The sequence below is a fragment of the Gobio gobio genome, assembly GCF_949357685.1.
Source record: "Gobio gobio genome assembly, chromosome: 19".
Taxonomy (NCBI): domain Eukaryota; kingdom Metazoa; phylum Chordata; class Actinopteri; order Cypriniformes; family Gobionidae; genus Gobio; species Gobio gobio.
In genome coordinates this window covers 11595667-11614348 of record NC_137112.1, presented here as the reverse complement: position 1 = coordinate 11614348, position 18682 = coordinate 11595667, and the positions used below count along the sequence as shown (strand labels likewise).

General features: G+C 41.6%; 2 protein-coding genes across 2 annotated transcripts in view; both read left to right on the top strand.

Moving 5' to 3' along the window:
• Positions 1 to 18682, top strand: part of suox (sulfite oxidase) — an 892829-nt gene that overhangs the window by 311892 nt on the left and 562255 nt on the right. The window lies entirely within an intron of this gene.
• myg1 (myg1 exonuclease) lies at positions 2603 to 9680 on the top strand. The gene is made up of 7 exons (XM_079844046.1): positions 2603 to 2827; positions 2924 to 3036; positions 4992 to 5151; positions 5226 to 5375; positions 7051 to 7173; positions 9074 to 9255; positions 9438 to 9680. The coding sequence occupies exons 1-7, from the start codon at positions 2669 to 2671 to the stop codon at positions 9619 to 9621; spliced, it is 1071 nt and encodes a 356-aa protein (XP_079700172.1). The 5' UTR covers positions 2603 to 2668; the 3' UTR covers positions 9622 to 9680.

The window sequence follows — 18682 nt, the reverse complement described above, 5'->3', positions numbered from 1 at the left end:
AACTTTTTTTGATAGTTGAATCACCAGTTTGTCCAGCATATTTAAATTGCCCATTGTTCTTCAGAAAAATACAAACACTCACCATGTACTCCTTCACCAGGCATGCCTCATCCTCACCAAGGTAGATACATCGAGCTCTGAGGATAGCCTCTCTCTTTATATGGACATCACTTGTCTGAAAAAAATGATCAAATTTGTTATATTTACAATCCATAAACAGTTGGCAGAAAAATGAATTACCTTAATTATAACCCATTGTTTTGAATATAAGACAAACCCCTTTTTTAGGACCAAATTGAAAATACTGTCACATTGCACATTTTTATTTTTATATTGTACGTTTGGTAAATACTGGTAAAAATAAAAAAAGATTTTAATACAATAAAAATAAAAATCACCTGTAGTTCTCATTTCCAGTAGATTTCACAATGACTGATTTATTTTCTTTTTTATGTATAGTGACAGATTTTGGCATGACAAACAGGGGTTTGATCCACCTTACCTATCTGAGAACATGAATGTTTTGTTTTTCGCTTAGGCCTATCACATAGCGCTGGAAAGACACACACCACTCGAACCTTCTATAAAATAATCTTTCATACATTTCGGAAAAGCTAGTATTACATGCATGGTTAAAACATTTGTTTAGTGTTTTTAGATAGATTGTTTACTGTATTGAATGATGCTCCATAATGAAATACTACTTACTGTGCAAATTGTTGGAACAAAACTCTCGGAGTGGACTGAAAATGTGAACCTGGAAACTCCGTCTGTTGTCACTCGCATGTGCAAGGAACACCTCAAATGAAAGCAAGCACACAATGATTATTATTGTTCATTCTGGATACATTTACCACACTATTAAAGCTAGCAAAAATAAGGGATGTCTCTGTAGTAAAGATGAAAAAAAACATCCATAACCAAATATAAATGTTCTAGTGTTGAGCATATTATATAATGCTTCATAACCACTATTTTCTTAAATCAGTCAACAGATTGTTTACTATATTGAATGATGTTCCATATTGAAATACTACTTACTGTGCAAATTGTTGGAACAAAACTCTGGGACTGGACTAAAATGTGAACCTGGAAACTCCGTCTGTGCAAGGAACACCTCAAAGAAAAGCAAGCATACAATGATTATTATTGTTCATTCTGGATACATTTATCAGACTATTAAAGTTAGCAAAATGAATGGCTTCAGTGGTAAAGATATTTGCAGGATCATAGTAACCCCTTGTTAACGTGTAACACTAAAAAGGTTCAGAATTCCAACGCTATACTGTGAATGTGAATTTGAACTATAGGAAATATGTGGAAATTCTCCACATATTATAAAATATTACAGCGCAAACACACACACACACACAGTCGTTGACTGATATATTGGAGGCTTGTCACACAGAACGCGTTTTCCATTCCATTGCTGGTTCGATCCCAGCGGTCACCACCAGTGTGTCCTTGAACAAGGCACCAGCACCACATCCTCTAGTACCACTGTTTGAAGAATTCATCTTCCAGAATCTGGCAGTACGTTTTGGGAGTTCATTTTAGTCCATCCTGAAGTCCGTTTTGCAGAGATGGACTAAAAATGAACTCCCAAAACGTACTGCCAGATTCTGGAAGATGAATTCTTCAAACAGTGGTACTAGAGGATGTGGTGCTGGTCCTTCAAGAGTCACTCTCAACCTATCTGTCCATAAAGCCTATAAAAAAACCTTCTTCATGTATTTTACAACACTTCAGCTTGTGATTCTTATCTAGTGGGGGTCATTTTTTAGGATTCTTTTCCTAACTGAAGTCTCTGAGATCCTGACACCTTGCACTTCTGGAGACTCCAGGTAGGTTGCAGCTCTGGAAAATGGTGGCGCTGGAGACTAAAGGGTTCCTGATGGTTTCACCCTTAATTCTTCACCTTAATTCTTAATTCTTTTGCAGTTAATAGGTGTCTTTTCTCCGCCACATGTTTTTGTCTGACCCTGCTGACCCAACGAGCATTTTACTGTCCAATGGTCATGCCTTAACTGCAATGTCTAGTATTGCATTAGTATTGCATCCTTTAATTAAATTCAAAAACTAAATTTAAATGATTTAAGCAAGCTAAATTTTATTAAGCTTAATTTAATAAGGGCAATAATCATTTTTTTCAGTGAGGTTGATCAGAGTTGAATCAATCAAATGAACACCACCTGACCACTCTTATTTACTTTTTATTTGATCTCTGATTCATTTTTCGTAGAGGTTTAATGAAACATTTGTCTAATAAAAAAATGTCTCGTATTGGTCTGACCAAGCTCTCCATAAAACAAAGTAACACGCCAATTAATAAAATAACACAGTTATTATTTAATGGTATTCAACGATTTGTTAAATTGCATCTAATAGATTACACTTTCAATAAAACATTTGCAATTGTTGTGTGTTTTTGTCCATGTTTTGGTTGAGTTTCAATGTTCTGACCAGCAGGGGTCACCAGCGTGTGGCGTTTCGAGCGATTCGAACCAGTGAATCATTTGGCGAAGCAATTGATTCAATTGATTCAAAGTTTCTAAAAGCTTCGTTTTCTTCTGACGCTTCACACGCCTGTCCAGTTGTTGGCGCTACTGCTAATTCACCAACCGCCAAAAAACCCTTACAGGAGGACGAAGAAGAAGTTTCTTTCTTGATGATAGCGATCCGCTGGACTGTCAGAAGAGCCGTCAGTCACGTGTTTATAAATAAAGACCATTTGATGAAGAAGATGCGGATCGGGACTCATAACGGCACCTTTCACTGTGATGAAGTTCTGGCGTGTTTCTTTCTGCGACAGCTGCCAGAGTACAAGGTGCATTAACACTAAACACGCACGAGTCCGACTCCATGCAGCATCACTCACTGAAAGTCTGTGTGAGTTCTGACCATTAGTGCTCTCCCTCATTAGGACGCGGAGATCGTCCGCAGCAGAGACGCGTCTGTCCTGGACGGATGTGATGTTGTGGTGGATGTTGGTGGAAAGTTTGACCCCAGTCATCACCGCTACGATCATCACCAGAGGTACAGGTTTCATGCAGTGATTTTTATTTTTATGGACATACATTGAGCTACACACACAATGTTATTGTAGGCAACAGGCGTGGGAAAATCATGGCTATTTTATAGTTCATAAATGTGTCGGTCGCATGGAGTAATAAGGACATTACATATTACTGCAATTCTCTCTCTCTCTCACACACACGTACACTCACTCTCACACACTTACACATTCAGTCTCTGATGCACACATACACTCTCTCTCTCTCTCTCACACACACACACACACACACACACACACACACACACACACACACACACACACACACACACACACACACACACACACACACACACACACACACACACAGCTCGTCACACACACTCAATCTCACTCTCTCATACTCACATATTCACTCTCACACACACTCAAATCTCATGTCACACACTCTCACTCAATCTCACACAGCTCATGTCACACACTCTCACTCAATCTCACAAACCATTAATCTCACACACACACACACACACACACGCTCTCATGCACACGTACACACACACTTCCACAAATGCATACACACACACTCATTCATACACACTCTCACACATACTCTCTAACGCGCACGTTCACATTCACTCACACACACACACGCACTCACTCACACTCTCACACAGTCACACACATACTCTCTCTCATGCACACGTACACTCACACACACTTACAGTCACTCACACATTCAGTCTCACACACACACACACACACACACACACACACACACACACACACACTCACTCACAAATGCATACATACACACTCTCATTCATACACACACTCACACACATACTCTCTCACTTGTACACATTCACTCTCACACAGTCACACACATACTCACTCTCATGCGCATGTACACTCACACACACTCTCACACTCAACCATTCAGTCTCTATCTCACACACACACAGCTCCTGTCACACACTCAATCTCATTCAAACTCAATCTCACTCTCACACATACTCTCTCACACACACACACACAAACTCAATCTCACTCTCTCACACATACTCTCTCATGCACACGTACACATACTCTTATACTCACATACGGTATTCACTCTCTCTCTCTCACACACACACACACACACACACACACACACACACACACACACACACACACACAGCTCATGTCACACACTCTCACTCAATCTCACACACACTCACACACAGCTCATGTCATACGCACACTCACTCACACTCTCACACAGTTACACACATACTCACTCTCATGCGCACGTACACTCACACACACTCTCACACTCAACCATTCAGTCTCTCTCTCACACACACACACAGCTCCTGTCACACACTCAATCTCATTCAAACTCAATCTCACTCTCACACATACTCTCTCATACTCGCATATTCTCTCTCTCACACACACAAAACTCAATCTCACTCTCACACACATACTCTCTCATGCACACGTACACATACTCTTATACTCGCATACGGTATTCACTCTCTCTCTCTCTCTCTCTCTCACACACACACACACACACCTCATGTCACACACTCTCACTCAATCTCACACACACTCACACACAGCTCATGTCATACGCACACTCACTCACACTCTCACACAGTTACACACATACTCACTCTCATGCGCACGTACACTGACACACACTCACACTCAACCATTCAGTCTCTCACACACACAGCTCATGTCACACACAATCTCACTCTCACACACACACAGCTCATGTCACACACTCTCACTCAATCTCACACAGCTCATGTCACACACACACACATACTCTCTCTCATGCACACGTACACTCACACTCACGCATGCACACACTCAAGCATGTAGTGCCTGAGAGACCTGAGGGAGGATTTGGAGGGAAAAACAAGAGATTCTTAGTGCATTCCAGTGAATTATTCATCAGTGTGTGTGTGAATCTGACTGTTTCTTTCAACAGAAGTTTTGCGGAAAGTTTCCATAGCTTGTGTTCAGAGAAGCCATGGGTGACGAAGTTGAGCTCGGCAGGTTTGGTTTACTTTCATTTTGGCAGACCAGTTCTTGCCCAACTGACGCAGATGAAGCAGGACGACGCGCGGCTGGAGATCCTTTATGACAAGGTCAGTTTAGCCTAAACGCTTTAAACCAGAACACCGATGCTCCAGAGTCCGACACCTGAAGTCTTTTGTTTCAGATGTATGAGAACTTTGTGGAGGAAGTGGACGCAGTGGATAATGGGATCTGTCAGTGTGACGGAGAAGCACGTTACTCCATCAGCACCACCCTCAGCGCTCGCGTCGGCCATCTCAACCCGCACTGGAACAGCAAACACCAGGACACCGAGGTTTACTGAAAGCACACTCACATTTTGAACACACAGCTTCACATATTCTGGTGATTTCTGCACTTCTTCTACATTGAAATGACTTCTAAACATACTGGCAGAAAAGGTGGAAATCAACAAATAATACTCTACTTCTAAAAGATTCACTGGAGTCAGCAGTTGAAATGTTCAACATTTTTGGTGACCAGTGAAGGGCCAAGTTATTTGTTTATGGCCATGTCATATTAACATATGAACATATGTTGTGGTCACAAGATAATTTTGTTCGAGGTAGCGATATCCTTATGCCTATGACTTGAAATTAACTTTTTTGTCACTGTGGCTAGTGGTTTTCCAAAGTCACTGGCCACAATTTTGACATCAATACAATGGGGGAAAACTGCCATATAGATATTTTTAATATTATCTCATTGCATTAAGCAGCAAAAATAACTCAATTTACTTCTGAGAGGTGACTTTATGTGTGTGCACTTCCCACACAATACGCGCAATCCCACACCGAAATTCAAGCCCTGTAACCAACAATATTCGTCCTGAGCAAATGAAAGGAGTGAGTGAGGGGTGGCGGGTTTGTGTGTAACTCGCTGTCGGAGAGATGAGAGAAAGATCCGCTGGTATCGTGTAACTATTCTGCGGAAAATGAGTATTGGAAGCATTTCAGATATATTCGCATACTAAACTGGTATTTCAGTTTCGATATGTATTTAAAATTGGATTGGATTGCAGTGCACTGGGATGGTTCACCAAAAATGAAAATTAGCCCCTCAAGTCATCTTAGAGTTATATTAACACAATCAGAGTTATATTAAAAAAGTCCTGGCTCTTTCAAGCTTTATAATGGCAGTGAATTGTTGGTTCATTTGTGAAGTCCATAAAAGTGCATCCATTCATCATAAAAGTGCATCTATCCTTCATAAACATACTCCACACGGCTCTGGGGGGTTAATAAAGGCCTTCTGAAGCGAAGTGGTGCGTTTGTGGAAGAAAAATATCCATATTTAAAACTTTATAGACTAAAATAACTAGCTTCCGGCGGTCAGCGGTACGCAAGTCGACTTACGGTGAAAGAATAACCCCTGCCGTGATGTATGACGCAGGATGTAGGAGCATCGCAAGCTTTGACGCCTCTTGCGGATAGGGCTGGGCAACAAACTCAAGCCCCCCTTCTCTTATATCGAAATTCTCCACCATTTCTCTTTAAAAATTCTCGTTTTAGCCTCTAATTCATTACCAGAGTTTTGTTTTGCTCTATCCTCTGCGCTTCTGTGCTTGTCAAATACGCATGCGTCAAGGGTCAAGGTTTACTCTTTCTTCGTAAACCGATGCATACGGCAATCTGCCGGAAGTTAGTTATTTTAGTCTATAAAGGTTTAAATATGGAATTTTTTTTTCTTAAACAAAAGCATGTTTTTGCTTCAGAAGGCCTTTATTAACCCCCCGGAGCAGTGTGGAGCACTTTTATGATGGATAGAGACACTTTTATGGACTTTAAAAACAAACCAACAAGACACTGCCATTATAAAGCTTGGATTAGCCAGGACATTTTTTGATATAACTCTGATTGTGTTCGTCTGAAAGAAGAATGTCATGTACACCTAGGATGACTTGAGGGTGAGTAAATCATGGGCTATCCCTTTAAGAATATCACTTGACAATAAAACCTTTTACATCATAGGAGGGTTTCCATAAAGCCCTGGCTCTTGTAGGAGCTGAATTCCAGGACCGTTTGGATTACTACATGAATGCCTGGCTCCCGGCGAGAGAGGTCGTGCAACAAGCTGTTCAGACGAGATATGAGGTAATTAATATCTGTGTGTGTTCATGCTGGAGGATATAATGTGCACTGATGCACGACAGTACTCAAGTGGCTTTGTCTTGCCTGTACTGCCAGAGCATTGCATGATGAAACCAAAATAATTTTTTAGTTGTTGCTTCAGCACAAGCGCAGGGGGGTATTCCAGAAAGCAGGTTATGTGACATACCTGGTTATATTTAAGGGTAAGTAAGCGGATAACCTCAACACTTCAGTTCCAAAAACAGAGGTAACTTTCAGGGTATGTAAGTAGCCATAGCAACTCACTCTCTGAACATAACCTGCTCCAGAGCAGCTCATGTTCTTGGGTAAGTTTGCTTAAAGGTACACTATGTAACATTTTTGCAGTAAAATATCCAAAAACACTAGGCCAGTGTTATATATTTTGTTCAGTTGAGTACTTTCAATATCCCAAATGTTTCCAACTATTTGTAAATCGTGAGAAAATTGCTATTTTAACCAAGGAACTGGGACGTGTTAGGAAGTCGCCTGTTGATTGCATCATATCTGCGTTACCCCTGGTTTCCGGTTTGTTTTATTTTGCAGAACCGCTTTACTCTTACTTTAGTGTGCAACAACTGTCATGGCAGCTGCCAAGCGAACGCACAGGGTAACGTCATAACATAATTTTCAACACACTCAGATGTATCTAATATGATAAACAGAGCTGCGTTACCTCATACTCATGACCAGAAAAGCGGAAGTGCCGATTATGCCATAATAACAGTCCTGCTGCTCACGAGGCATGTGTTCCACTCTTCTTATTAACAATCGCTAAAACACTTGGTCCTGCTCTGCTTCATACTACAGTAATGTTAATAATCGCATCCAGGAACATGATTTCTGCCCGAGTCCTATCCCGATTCTTTTCCACCGGCTGTGAGGTGAAGACCACATGTCCCAAGATTCTGAGCTCAAACGTGACGTCATCAAACTACGTCTTTGTTTTGATAGGCGACCTCTAGTGGACGGAAAAGTTACATAGTGCAGCTTTAAGAGGTATTCAGATGTGTTATATAGTTACATTAATATAACCAAATTTGGTTACAGTTATATACAATATCATTTATTTTTTATTTTGTCATCTCACATCTGCATTCAATTAATTAGCATCAAACAAACAATATAATCCTTATTCTCAGTGAATAAAGATTACTTATTAAACGAAAAGATTGTAAAAATGATTGCACAATCACCAAATAGGTGGCGATGTGCACTAAGTAGGTTGGCGGAAGTAGAATGGTGCGCTTTTTCTTAGCGTCTGTTTCCATGGTGAATCATCGATTTGTTGCTCTTTTAAGAATGTCTTGTGTGTTAACCAGGAACATACTCTGAGTTGTCTGAACTTACTTGTGGACGTGTTTTTGGAACCAGCATACATTGAGTAAGCAAGGTTTGGGTTAATCAACCGAGAGTTCAAGGTACATGTGATGGCAAGTTAAGCTTGCTTTCTGGAATATCCCCCAGGTCAAGACCAAGACAGGTGTGTGTGTGTGTGTCATGAGAGAATTAATTCACACTATCAGATGTATAAATAAAAAGATGATGATATAGATCACATGGACAAAAAGTATTGTAATTGAGACATACCTTCATGAGTGCCCGTAAAAACTATATTTGTCATGTTTGAGTTTAGGGAGGCATGACACGCGAAAAGGCCGTTTGCAAAGTTGTTTGAAATTATGCTTTATTTTTGCAATTCTGCTAGGTGTTACTAGTGCCGCAGAAACTACATACTTTTACCTTTAAGTTGACAACTGGGATATGATATGCTTAAATCTTAAATAATGTGTTAAAATAAATAAACGACCCAACAGACTCCAAGCTTATGAAACAAACCCAGAATTAGAAACTAACTGCCATCGGTTGTATTGTTCCCGTGTAGTTGGATCCGAGCGGGGAGATTGTGTTACTGGCTCAGGGCGGTTGTCCCTGGAAAGAGCATCTGTTTACCCTGGAGAAGGAGATGATGGTGGACGTGCCCATTAAATTTGTGCTGTACACGGATCAAAACGGCCACTGGAGAGTCCAGTGTGTCCCGGCCGGTCTGAACACCTTTCAGAACAGGTGTGGCTTTCCCTGTCATCTTGAAATGCTTGCCTTGTTTTTCAAGAGTGACGTAAAAAATGTGTAATAACTGAAGGCTTCATGGCTGCCTTATTGCATTTACTGTTGCTGGTAAATTATTTAAAATCTGTATTTGCATTGATTTTAAAGTAACTTCTGCTGATGGTGTGATGTGTCTGTAGGTTGAGTATTTTGGAGGAATGGCGCGGCGTCCGGGATGAAGCGCTGTCTGAGCTGAGTGGAATTCCTGGCTGCATCTTCGTTCATGCTGGTGGTTTCATTGGTGGGAACAAGACGAAGGAGGGCGCTCTGGAAATGGCCAAAAGAACACTTCAAACGGCACCCAAACCTTTACCCGACAAATGACGCATACCTGTAATTCAGCTCTCATGAAAACGAATACATTAAAAATCTAATTTGCTTGTATTTATTTTTGTTGTTTCTTTATTTTATTTGTTTGTGTTCACTATAGAGTGGTGCAGGTATGACATCACTTTGTAGGCCAAAACGTGGAAGCGAGTTAGCATTTTAGCACTTCCGGTTCCCTCATACCGAAGTCAGTGTTTTTTTTTTTTTAATGGGATTTTGTTTAAATGGATGAAATAAGGTCTGTGGTGAACACAAGCTCAAGACACTTTCACGTTTTATCTACAACATAAAATACATCAGTATTACCCCACTCGTGATGTTTTGAAAAAGGTGGTTGCTAACAAGTGGCTTAATGGGGCTACAGAGGCTGTCGAGACTAAACGTCATCAGCTGAAAAGGTAAACTCTGTCTGCTTTTACATCCTCATTATGCTCATAATTGTGCTCTTATAAACTATTCTAACTCAAACGTTCTGGGAAAATGTTTTGAGATGACAACTGAAAGAGTTGTCAGAAGCTTGGTGATGCTGCAATCGCCTACCTTTTTGCTTCTGGCAACTGCATTTAGACTTCAAAATTCAGTAAAAGTTGTGTTCATCTGTGGTAATTATCTTGATGGTCAAAGCGTGTAGGTATCATAAACTTGTTGATCACAGAGCTTGTTTTTAGCGATAATCCAAACGCCTATGGGAAAATCCTATTGGGTTTTTCTCGAGGAAACCAGTGTGATGTTGAGTGCCGGTTGGCCTCCAATGTGACATCATACCTGCACCATCCATTGGAAAATTATTGTGGATTATTTATAAGATTTATTATTTCTGCATCCTATTTTTAGGGAATGAATTTCACATCAAGATCAGTGAGAAACAGCAGCCAACAAGTAATGAAATTACTGGCCTTGTTCTTGTCCCAGTCTAGTTCCGGCAGAAAAGTGACCTGTGAACGCGGAAGCGCAGAGGATAGAGTAAAACAAAACTGAATTCGAAGTCTAAAATGTGGGAGGAGCTTGAGTTTGTTGCCCAGCCCTATTTTTCTGAGGTGTCTACTCTCACCTGAGCTTACGCTACTCCTACATCCTACGTCATGCGTCTGGACAGACGTCAATTTTCCGCCGGAACTAGACTCATGTTATGGCCGTTATGGATGGATGATGTGCTTTTTTGGGCTTGAAAATCTCGGGGACCATTCACTTCCATTATAAACGCTTCGTTCGTCAGTACGCGAAAAACGTTTCAGCTTTTAGTACATCGATGTCATGTAAATGTATGTAGCCTACCCTTAGTGTGCATAAACTAAAATCAATGTCAGGGTCTAAGCATGCACACTTTTCCTTGTGGCAGAGAGTCGGAGAAATGCAGTTTTTTGGAAATCTAAGCAATTCTTGCCGCTTGCCATTCTCAAGTAAAGGATTTGGACGTTGACTGGTGCTCTCTTACATATGGTGCATCTGTTTGTAGGGGAGAGTGGGGTAAACTGAGACAATTTTTACATTTGCTCACTGAATGACATCAGTAAAATGTACACATTTCCCATTTATTCAGGATGTTTCCTAGCAATGGAAATTATTAGAATGTATTAAGGACGGATGTCAGTGAAAATATGATCGTTTTAAAAAAAAAGTTGTCTTGTGTCTCAGTTTACCCCAGCTTATGGGAAAACAGACAGAGCAGAGAAATCAAGGGGTAAAGTGAACCAGCCGGGGGTAAACTGATCCACTTACTTTTTCCACTCTGAAACTACCATAACAACACGTTGTAAGAGTTAGAATCCTGACAGTTAGCTTGACAATCACACATTCCAGAACTAATGTTGGACTAGTAACAGAATCATGGGGATTGGTCAATTAAGCACTTTATTTTCTAAACACTTGAAAGTAACTCTGAAAAAAATCGAATACAACATAATATAATTCAAAATGCTTTAATTAACATTCAAAAGACATTAGAACACAGAACCCTTAGAGCCAACTAGTGTCTGGGGGTCAGAACAAAGGATCATCAGAACCAGCTAGAACAGCCTGGGACTCAGAACACAGAACATCAGCCTACAGTCATACTGGGCAACTAGGCCTACTCTACATTCCAGCCCTGGAGGTTACATGGAAAGATGAGGAGTTGCTCTCTCCGCGTGGTTCCTCCAGGCCTTTTAGGTTGAGGCAGCTTCTTGACCACTTTACATTTTGGAACATGTGCCACATCATTTCCCTGGATTCTTCTGAGAAATTGTGCAAGTATTTCGTCATCCTCAACTTTCTTAACCATGCCAATGTAACGGACGCTCCTGTGTTTGGTTGCAAAGTTAACTATGACAAAGTCACCCACGGACAGATCTGTGTTTCCTGGATCACTTCTCTCATCCTCAGAGCTCTCTTTGTCAGACACATTATCAATTGAGACAGGGACATCACTCTCCTCAGAGCTGCTAACTATGATTTTCTTTTTGTTTGCTTTCTTTTCGGTTTTCCCTTTTCTTTGCTATTTTTTTTGCTTTTTCCCTGCCAGTTTCTTTTGTCTTTCTTTTGTCTTTCTTTATAAGCCTTTTCAATTGTCTGCTTCTCAGTTAGGATGGCTGTCTTCACACACTAGGTAGGATTTCAATATCCAGGTTGGCTGGGAACACGTGGCACATCTGAGTCAGCTGACGAGGCACATCCATGTGGACCATGCGCAGTGGATGGATCAGTGAGTGAATTATCTGCAGCGGGTGGTTCATCTGCAGGGGGTGGACCATCCAAATCATCTGCAGGAGGTGGACCATCCAAATCATCTGCAGTTGCAGGCTGCAGCTTAGGGTTTAGCCGGTCTGACACCATGGAAGGTGCAAACGCTTCATCAGGGAAAATTTCTCGGTAAAATGGGAAAATCCCACTGGACCTAAATCCAGAAGTGGTGTCACTGCTGACATGAAGGCCTCATTCACAAGTCCTTCAATCTGGTAGATCGAGACTGTTTTGCCAGGGTTGGATCTCATCCAGCCATCAAGAGCTTGGCTGTATTGGGTCTTGGAACGGGCCATACACGGTCACGTCAAGAGGCTGCATGTGATGGGATGTGTGGGGTGGGAGGGTGAGCAGAACAATATCATTGCTCTTGGCTATTTCTATTGCCTTGAGTGAGATGTGAGCCTTAAGATTATCCAGGATTAGCAGCATGGGACGGTCAGGGGTGCAGGTAGTGTGCTGTATCAGGTGATGAAGGAACTCAGCCCAGGTGTCTTCATTCATCCTTCCCATTCTGGTGGAGTTTACCTTTGGCTCCTGGGAGCACCTCTCAAGAAGCAGTCCTTAAACTTAACTCTGGGGAAGATGAACATGGGAGCATGGTGTGGAATTCCCAGCAGCATTCACTGCACACACCACAGTCACTGGTTCTCCTCTCTCAGCCGATGTGACAGTACCAACTTGCTTTTTTCCTTTCTCTGTCACAACCTGAATCAAATAGAAAGTTTAGAATCAATGGCATGTGCAATCAGTAGGCCACTATTGGTCTAAAGATACATTGTATTTCTTTTCAGTCCATTCATTCTTTCCATTTCACAGGTTCACAACATTACTAATAGCATTAGTTTCAGCATTCTGTCAGTAGCTAGCTGGTCATTATCACAAGCCACTCAGTATCAGTCTGGTGCTCTCTAGTGTATCATGTGTAGCTTAGGTTACCTGCTGTGGCTTTTGTACTGTAAAGACGCCTGTTTCATCCACATTGTAAATCATGTGTGGAGGGAATGTATGCCTGTTAAAGATGAGAGGCAAGAGGAAGAATCTTATCACAATCAAAACCAGTTCATACCTCCTCTATTTGTGCACGTCATAGTCTTATCCAATTAAAATGTATTCATCGAAATTACTGGACAAAAGTGAGGTTGACAAAAAACAAGCCTGGTATTGATCCTCTCTGTGATCGTTGCCATCAAGCCCCTGCGGATTTACAGTTTTTTTTACAAACGCTAGGACACATTTCTCAATACTTAGGTCACTTTAACAAAACTCTTCACACAGTGAGCACAACAGAAGTCTATGTGGGCTAAACTGAGGATCAATTATCATTGCTTTGGCACAAAATGAATTCAATGACTACTTCTCTCAAGTTTCATGAAATTAAGTGCTATAAAAACAATTGGACAATTGGACCAGCCACAGCTGATTCTCATTGTAGATGGTGGATGGAAAAAAAATAAAAAAAAATAAATGACATAAAATATTGACAAATTCTGCATCATGTCTGATTCATTCCAGTAACATATATTGCAGTGAATTATAAACAGAGGTGTGTGTGTGTGTGTGTGTGTGTGTGTGTGTGTGTGTGTGTGTGTGTGTGTGTGTGTGTGTGTGTGTGTGTGTGTGTGTGTGTGTGTGTGTGTGTGTGTGTGTGTGTGTGTGTGTGTGTGTGTGTGTGTGTGTGTGTGTGTGTGTGTGTGTGTGTGTGTGTGTGTGTGTGTGTGTGTGTGTGTGTGTGTGTGTGTGTGTGTGTGTGTGTGTGTGTGTGTGTGTGTGTGTGTGTGTGTGTGTGTGTGTGTGTGTGTGTGTGTGTGTGTGTGTGTGTGTGTGTGTGTGTGTGTGTGTGTGTGTGTGTGTGTGTGTGTGTGTGTGTGTGTGTGTGTGTGTGTGTGTGTGTGTGTGTGTGTGTGTGTGTGTGTGTGTGTGTGTGTGTGTGTGTGTGTGTGTGTGTGTGTGTGTGTGTGTGTGTGTGTGTGTGTGTGTGTGTGTGTGTGTGTGTGTGTGTGTGTGTGTGTGTGTGTGTGTGTGTGTGTGTGTGTGTGTGTGTGTGTGTGTGTGTGTGTGTGTGTGTGTGTGTGTGTGTGTGTGTGTGTGTGTGTGTGTGTGTGTGTGTGTGTGTGTGTGTGTGTGTGTGTGTGTGTGTGTGTGTGTGTGTGTGTGTGTGTGTGTGTGTGTGTGTGTGTGTGTGTGTGTGTGTGTGTGTGTGTGTGTGTGTGTGTGTGTGTGTGTGTGTGTGTGTGTGTGTGTGTGTGTGTGTGTGTGTGTGTGTGTGTGTGTGTGTGTGTGTGTGTGTGTGTGTGTGTGTGTGTGTGTGTGTGTGTGTGTGTGTGTGTGTGTGTGTGTGTGTGTGTGTGTGTGTGTGTGTGTGTGTGTGTGTGTGTGTGTGTGTGTGTGTGTGTGTGTGTGTGTGTGTGTGTGTGTGTGTGTGTGTGTGTGTGTGTGTGTGTGTGTGTGTGTGTGTGTGTGTGTGTGTGTGTGTGTGTGTGTGTGTGTGTGTGTGTGTGTGTGTGTGTGTGTGTGTGTGTGTGTGTGTGTGTGTGTGTGTGTGTGTGTGTGTGTGTGTGTGTGTGTGTGTGTGTGTGTGTGTGTGTGTGTGTGTGTGTGTGTGTGTGTGTGTGTGTGTGTGTGTGTGTGTGTGTGTGTGTGTGTGTGTGTGTGTGTGTGTGTGTGTGTGTGTGTGTGTGTGTGTGTGTGTGTGTGTGTGTGTGTGTGTGTGTGTGTGTGTGTGTGTGTGTGTGTGTGTGTGTGTGTGTGTGTGTGTGTGTGTGTGTGTGTGTGTGTGTGTGTGTGTGTGTGTGTGTGTGTGTGTGTGTGTGTGTGTGTGTGTGTGTGTGTGTGTGTGTGTGTGTGTGTGTGTGTGTGTGTGTGTGTGTGTGTGTGTGTGTGTGTGTGTGTGTGTGTGTGTGTGTGTGTGTGTGTGTGTGTGTGTGTGTGTGTGTGTGTGTGTGTGTGTGTGTGTGTGTGTGTGTGTGTGTGTGTGTGTGTGTGTGTGTGTGTGTGTGTGTGTGTGTGTGTGTGTGTGTGTGTGTGTGTGTGTGTGTGTGTGTGTGTGTGTGTGTGTGTGTGTGTGTGTGTGTGTCTATAGTGTGTGTGTGTGTGTGTCTATAGTGTGTGTGTGTGTGTGTCTATAGTGTGTGTGTGTGTGTGTGTGTGTGTGTGTGTGTGTGTGTGTGTGTGTGTGTGTGTGTGTGTGTGTGTCTATAGTGTGTGTGTGTGTGTGTGTGTGTGTGTGTGTGTCTATAGTGTGTGTGTGTGTGTGTGTGTGTCTATAGTGTGTGTGTGTGTGTGTGTTTGTCTATAGTGTGTGTGTGTGTGTGTGTGTGTGTGTGTGTGTGTGTGTGTGTGTGTGTGTGTGTGTGTGTGTGTGTGTGTGTGTGTGTCTATAGTGTGTGTGTGTGTGTGTCTATAGTGTGTGTGTGTGTGTGTGTGTGTGTGTGTGTGTGTGTGTGTGTGTGTGTGTCTATAGTGTGTGTGTGTGTGTCTATAGTGTGTGTGTGTGTGTGTGTGTGTGTGTGTGTGTGTGTGTGTGTGTCTATAGTGTGTGTGTGTGTGTGTGTGTGTGTGTGTGTGTGTGTCTATAGTGTGTGTGTGTGTGTGTGTGTGTGTGTGTCTATAGTGTGTGTGTGTGTGTGTGTTTGTCTATAGTGTGTGTGTGTGTGTGTGTGTGTGTGTGTGTGTGTGTGTGTGTGTGTGTGTGTGTGTGTGTGTGTGTGTGTGTGTGTGTGTGTGTGTGTGTGTGTGTGTGTGTGTGTGTGTGTGTGTGTGTGTGTGTCTATAGTGTGTGTGTGTGTGTGTCTATAGTGTGTGTGTGTGTGTGTGTGTGTGTGTGTGTGTGTGTGTGTGTGTGTGTGTGTGTCTATAGTGTGTGTGTGTGTGTGTGTGTGTGTGTGTGTGTGTGTGTCTATAGTGTGTGTGTGTGTGTGTGTGTGTCTATAGTGTGTGTGTGTGTGTGTGTTTGTCTATAGTGTGTGTGTGTGTGTGTGTTTGTCTATAGTGTGTGTGTGTGTGTGTGTGTTTGTCTATAGTGTGTGTGTGTGTGTGTGTTTTTAGCTCATTGTTTTGTGGGTGTCAACCTTTGCTAGTGTTCTGGAAGAATGAGTTGATTTGAGACCTGAATAAAGTGTTTTGGTAGTATTAGTGCATTTTGAATGTGAAATGAACTGCTTTGCCAAGCTGAAAGTTGGTTAGGAGAACTGTGTGAAGAGTTTTGCACAAGTGACCTAAGTATTGAGAAATGTGTCCTAGCGTCTGTAAAAAACTGTAATACATATGTTCTGGTTATGTCCATCCATAACTTCTTTTTGGCGATCAATCTTCAATTGTTTTTCTTTAGTGACAAAGAAACAGATCGAGCCTTGCCCTTTGGTTGGACTTTTTGGACTTTCTTCAAAGGTCAATGGTTTGCCGGGAAATACTGCAAAGACTTTTGCTTTCTTGACATTAATAGCTAGACGGCGCATTCTCCTGCTTTGAAAACAAAAACTCCCTCCATCTTTTGATGATTGGCTGAGAGATGTTATGAGCTTCATTCATTTGGAAAAAATTAGGTATACGTTAAAGGGTTAGTTCACCCAAAAATGAAAATTCTGTCATTAATTACTTACCCTCATGTCGTTCGACACCCGTAAGACCTCTGTTCATATTCGGAACACAAATTAAGATATTTTTGTTGAAAGCTGATGCTGAGAAAGGCTTCAGATAGGCCTCCATTGGCATTCAGTACATTCACACTTCCAAGATCCATAAAAGGCACTTAAAACGTCGTTACAAAGTCCATCTCACCACAGTGACTCTACAATAATTTTACGATGCGACGACAATAGTTTTTGTGCGCAAAAAAAATCAAAATAACACCTTTAACCAACTTGTTCTTGTCTTCCGTGTGTGCCTCCACGACACATGCGCGAGAATATGACGTAGCGCCGGGGTTCGGGAATCCATGAAATGCACACTCTAACCCCATTTTGAGAAGTACGCCGAGACCTAAAGCACGATCAATGTAGAATCCAACAGCTTAGACACGCGCGTCTTCCTCTGCTTGTAAACAAATCGCTTCTGGGTCATGTGTCCGAGCGCCGGATCTGCGTCATATTCTCGCGCATGCGTCGTGGAGGCACACACGGAAGACAAGAACAAGTTGGATAAAGGTGTTATTTAGATTTTTTTTTCGCACAAAAACTATTGTCGTCGCATCGTAAAATTATTGTAGAGCCACTGTGGTGAGATGGACTTTGTAACGACGTTTTAAGTGCCTTTTATGGGTCTTGGGAGTGTAAATGTACTGAATGCCAATGGAGGCCTGTCTGAAGCCTTTCTCAGCCATCAGCTTTCAACTAAAATATCTTCATTTGTGTTCCGAATATGAACGGAGGTCTTACGGGTGTCGAACGACATGAGGGTGAGTAATTAATGACAGAATTTTCATTTTTGGGTGAACTAACCCTTTAAACGGCAACTCTGCTATATTTTCTGAGATCTGGGATCCCTTCATTATTTATTTTTCTGAATATGTCAGTACTTCTGGTGTATCAACCTAAGCATTAAGATGCCATTATGATTGTGGCTTGAATCTGTTCAGAAGCATTTGATTATAAGTGTGAATGCTTAAGTATGTATATGTATATACTTTAGTTGTATGTTGTTGTTTGTGGATGTATACATACACTTGATAAATGGCCGACATGTCTAAACTTTTATGCTCCAGTCCAGCATATATTCTATACTCGATACATTATGCTTGGCATTCTTCATATTACAATATGTATTGGAATATTTTTTCATGATTCTCCTGTGTTTGTATCTGTTATTATTGTAAAAGTTCAATAAACAGATCAAAAAAAAAGAAAAAAAAAGAATAAAAACCAAATCTTACAGGTAAAGCCTCCATAAAACATTTGCAACTAAATAATTAATTGTCACCTGTCCATCACTACAGCCGGATTGTCAAAGAACTCCCCCACTGTAGTTTTATTGAAGGCTGTTGCCTTTCCCAGGGATGTTGCCTCTGGAGTTCGGACAGAGAGATGGCGACGTGCTAGGAAGCTGCCAAACCAATCTCCACCTAGAGTAGACAATTCATTATTAGTACGGCTGTCAAAAGATTAATCGCGATTAATTGGTTCCAAAATAAAAGTTTGTGTTTACATAATATATGTGTGTGTACTGGGTATAACTATTATTTATATATAAAAACACACACAAGCATGTATATATTTAAGAAAATGTGTGTGTAGTCTATTTATATATACATAATAATTATAAACAGTACACACACATAGGACTATATTATATAATCTTTTATTTTGGAACCGATTAATCGTGATTAATCTTTTGAAAGGCTTAA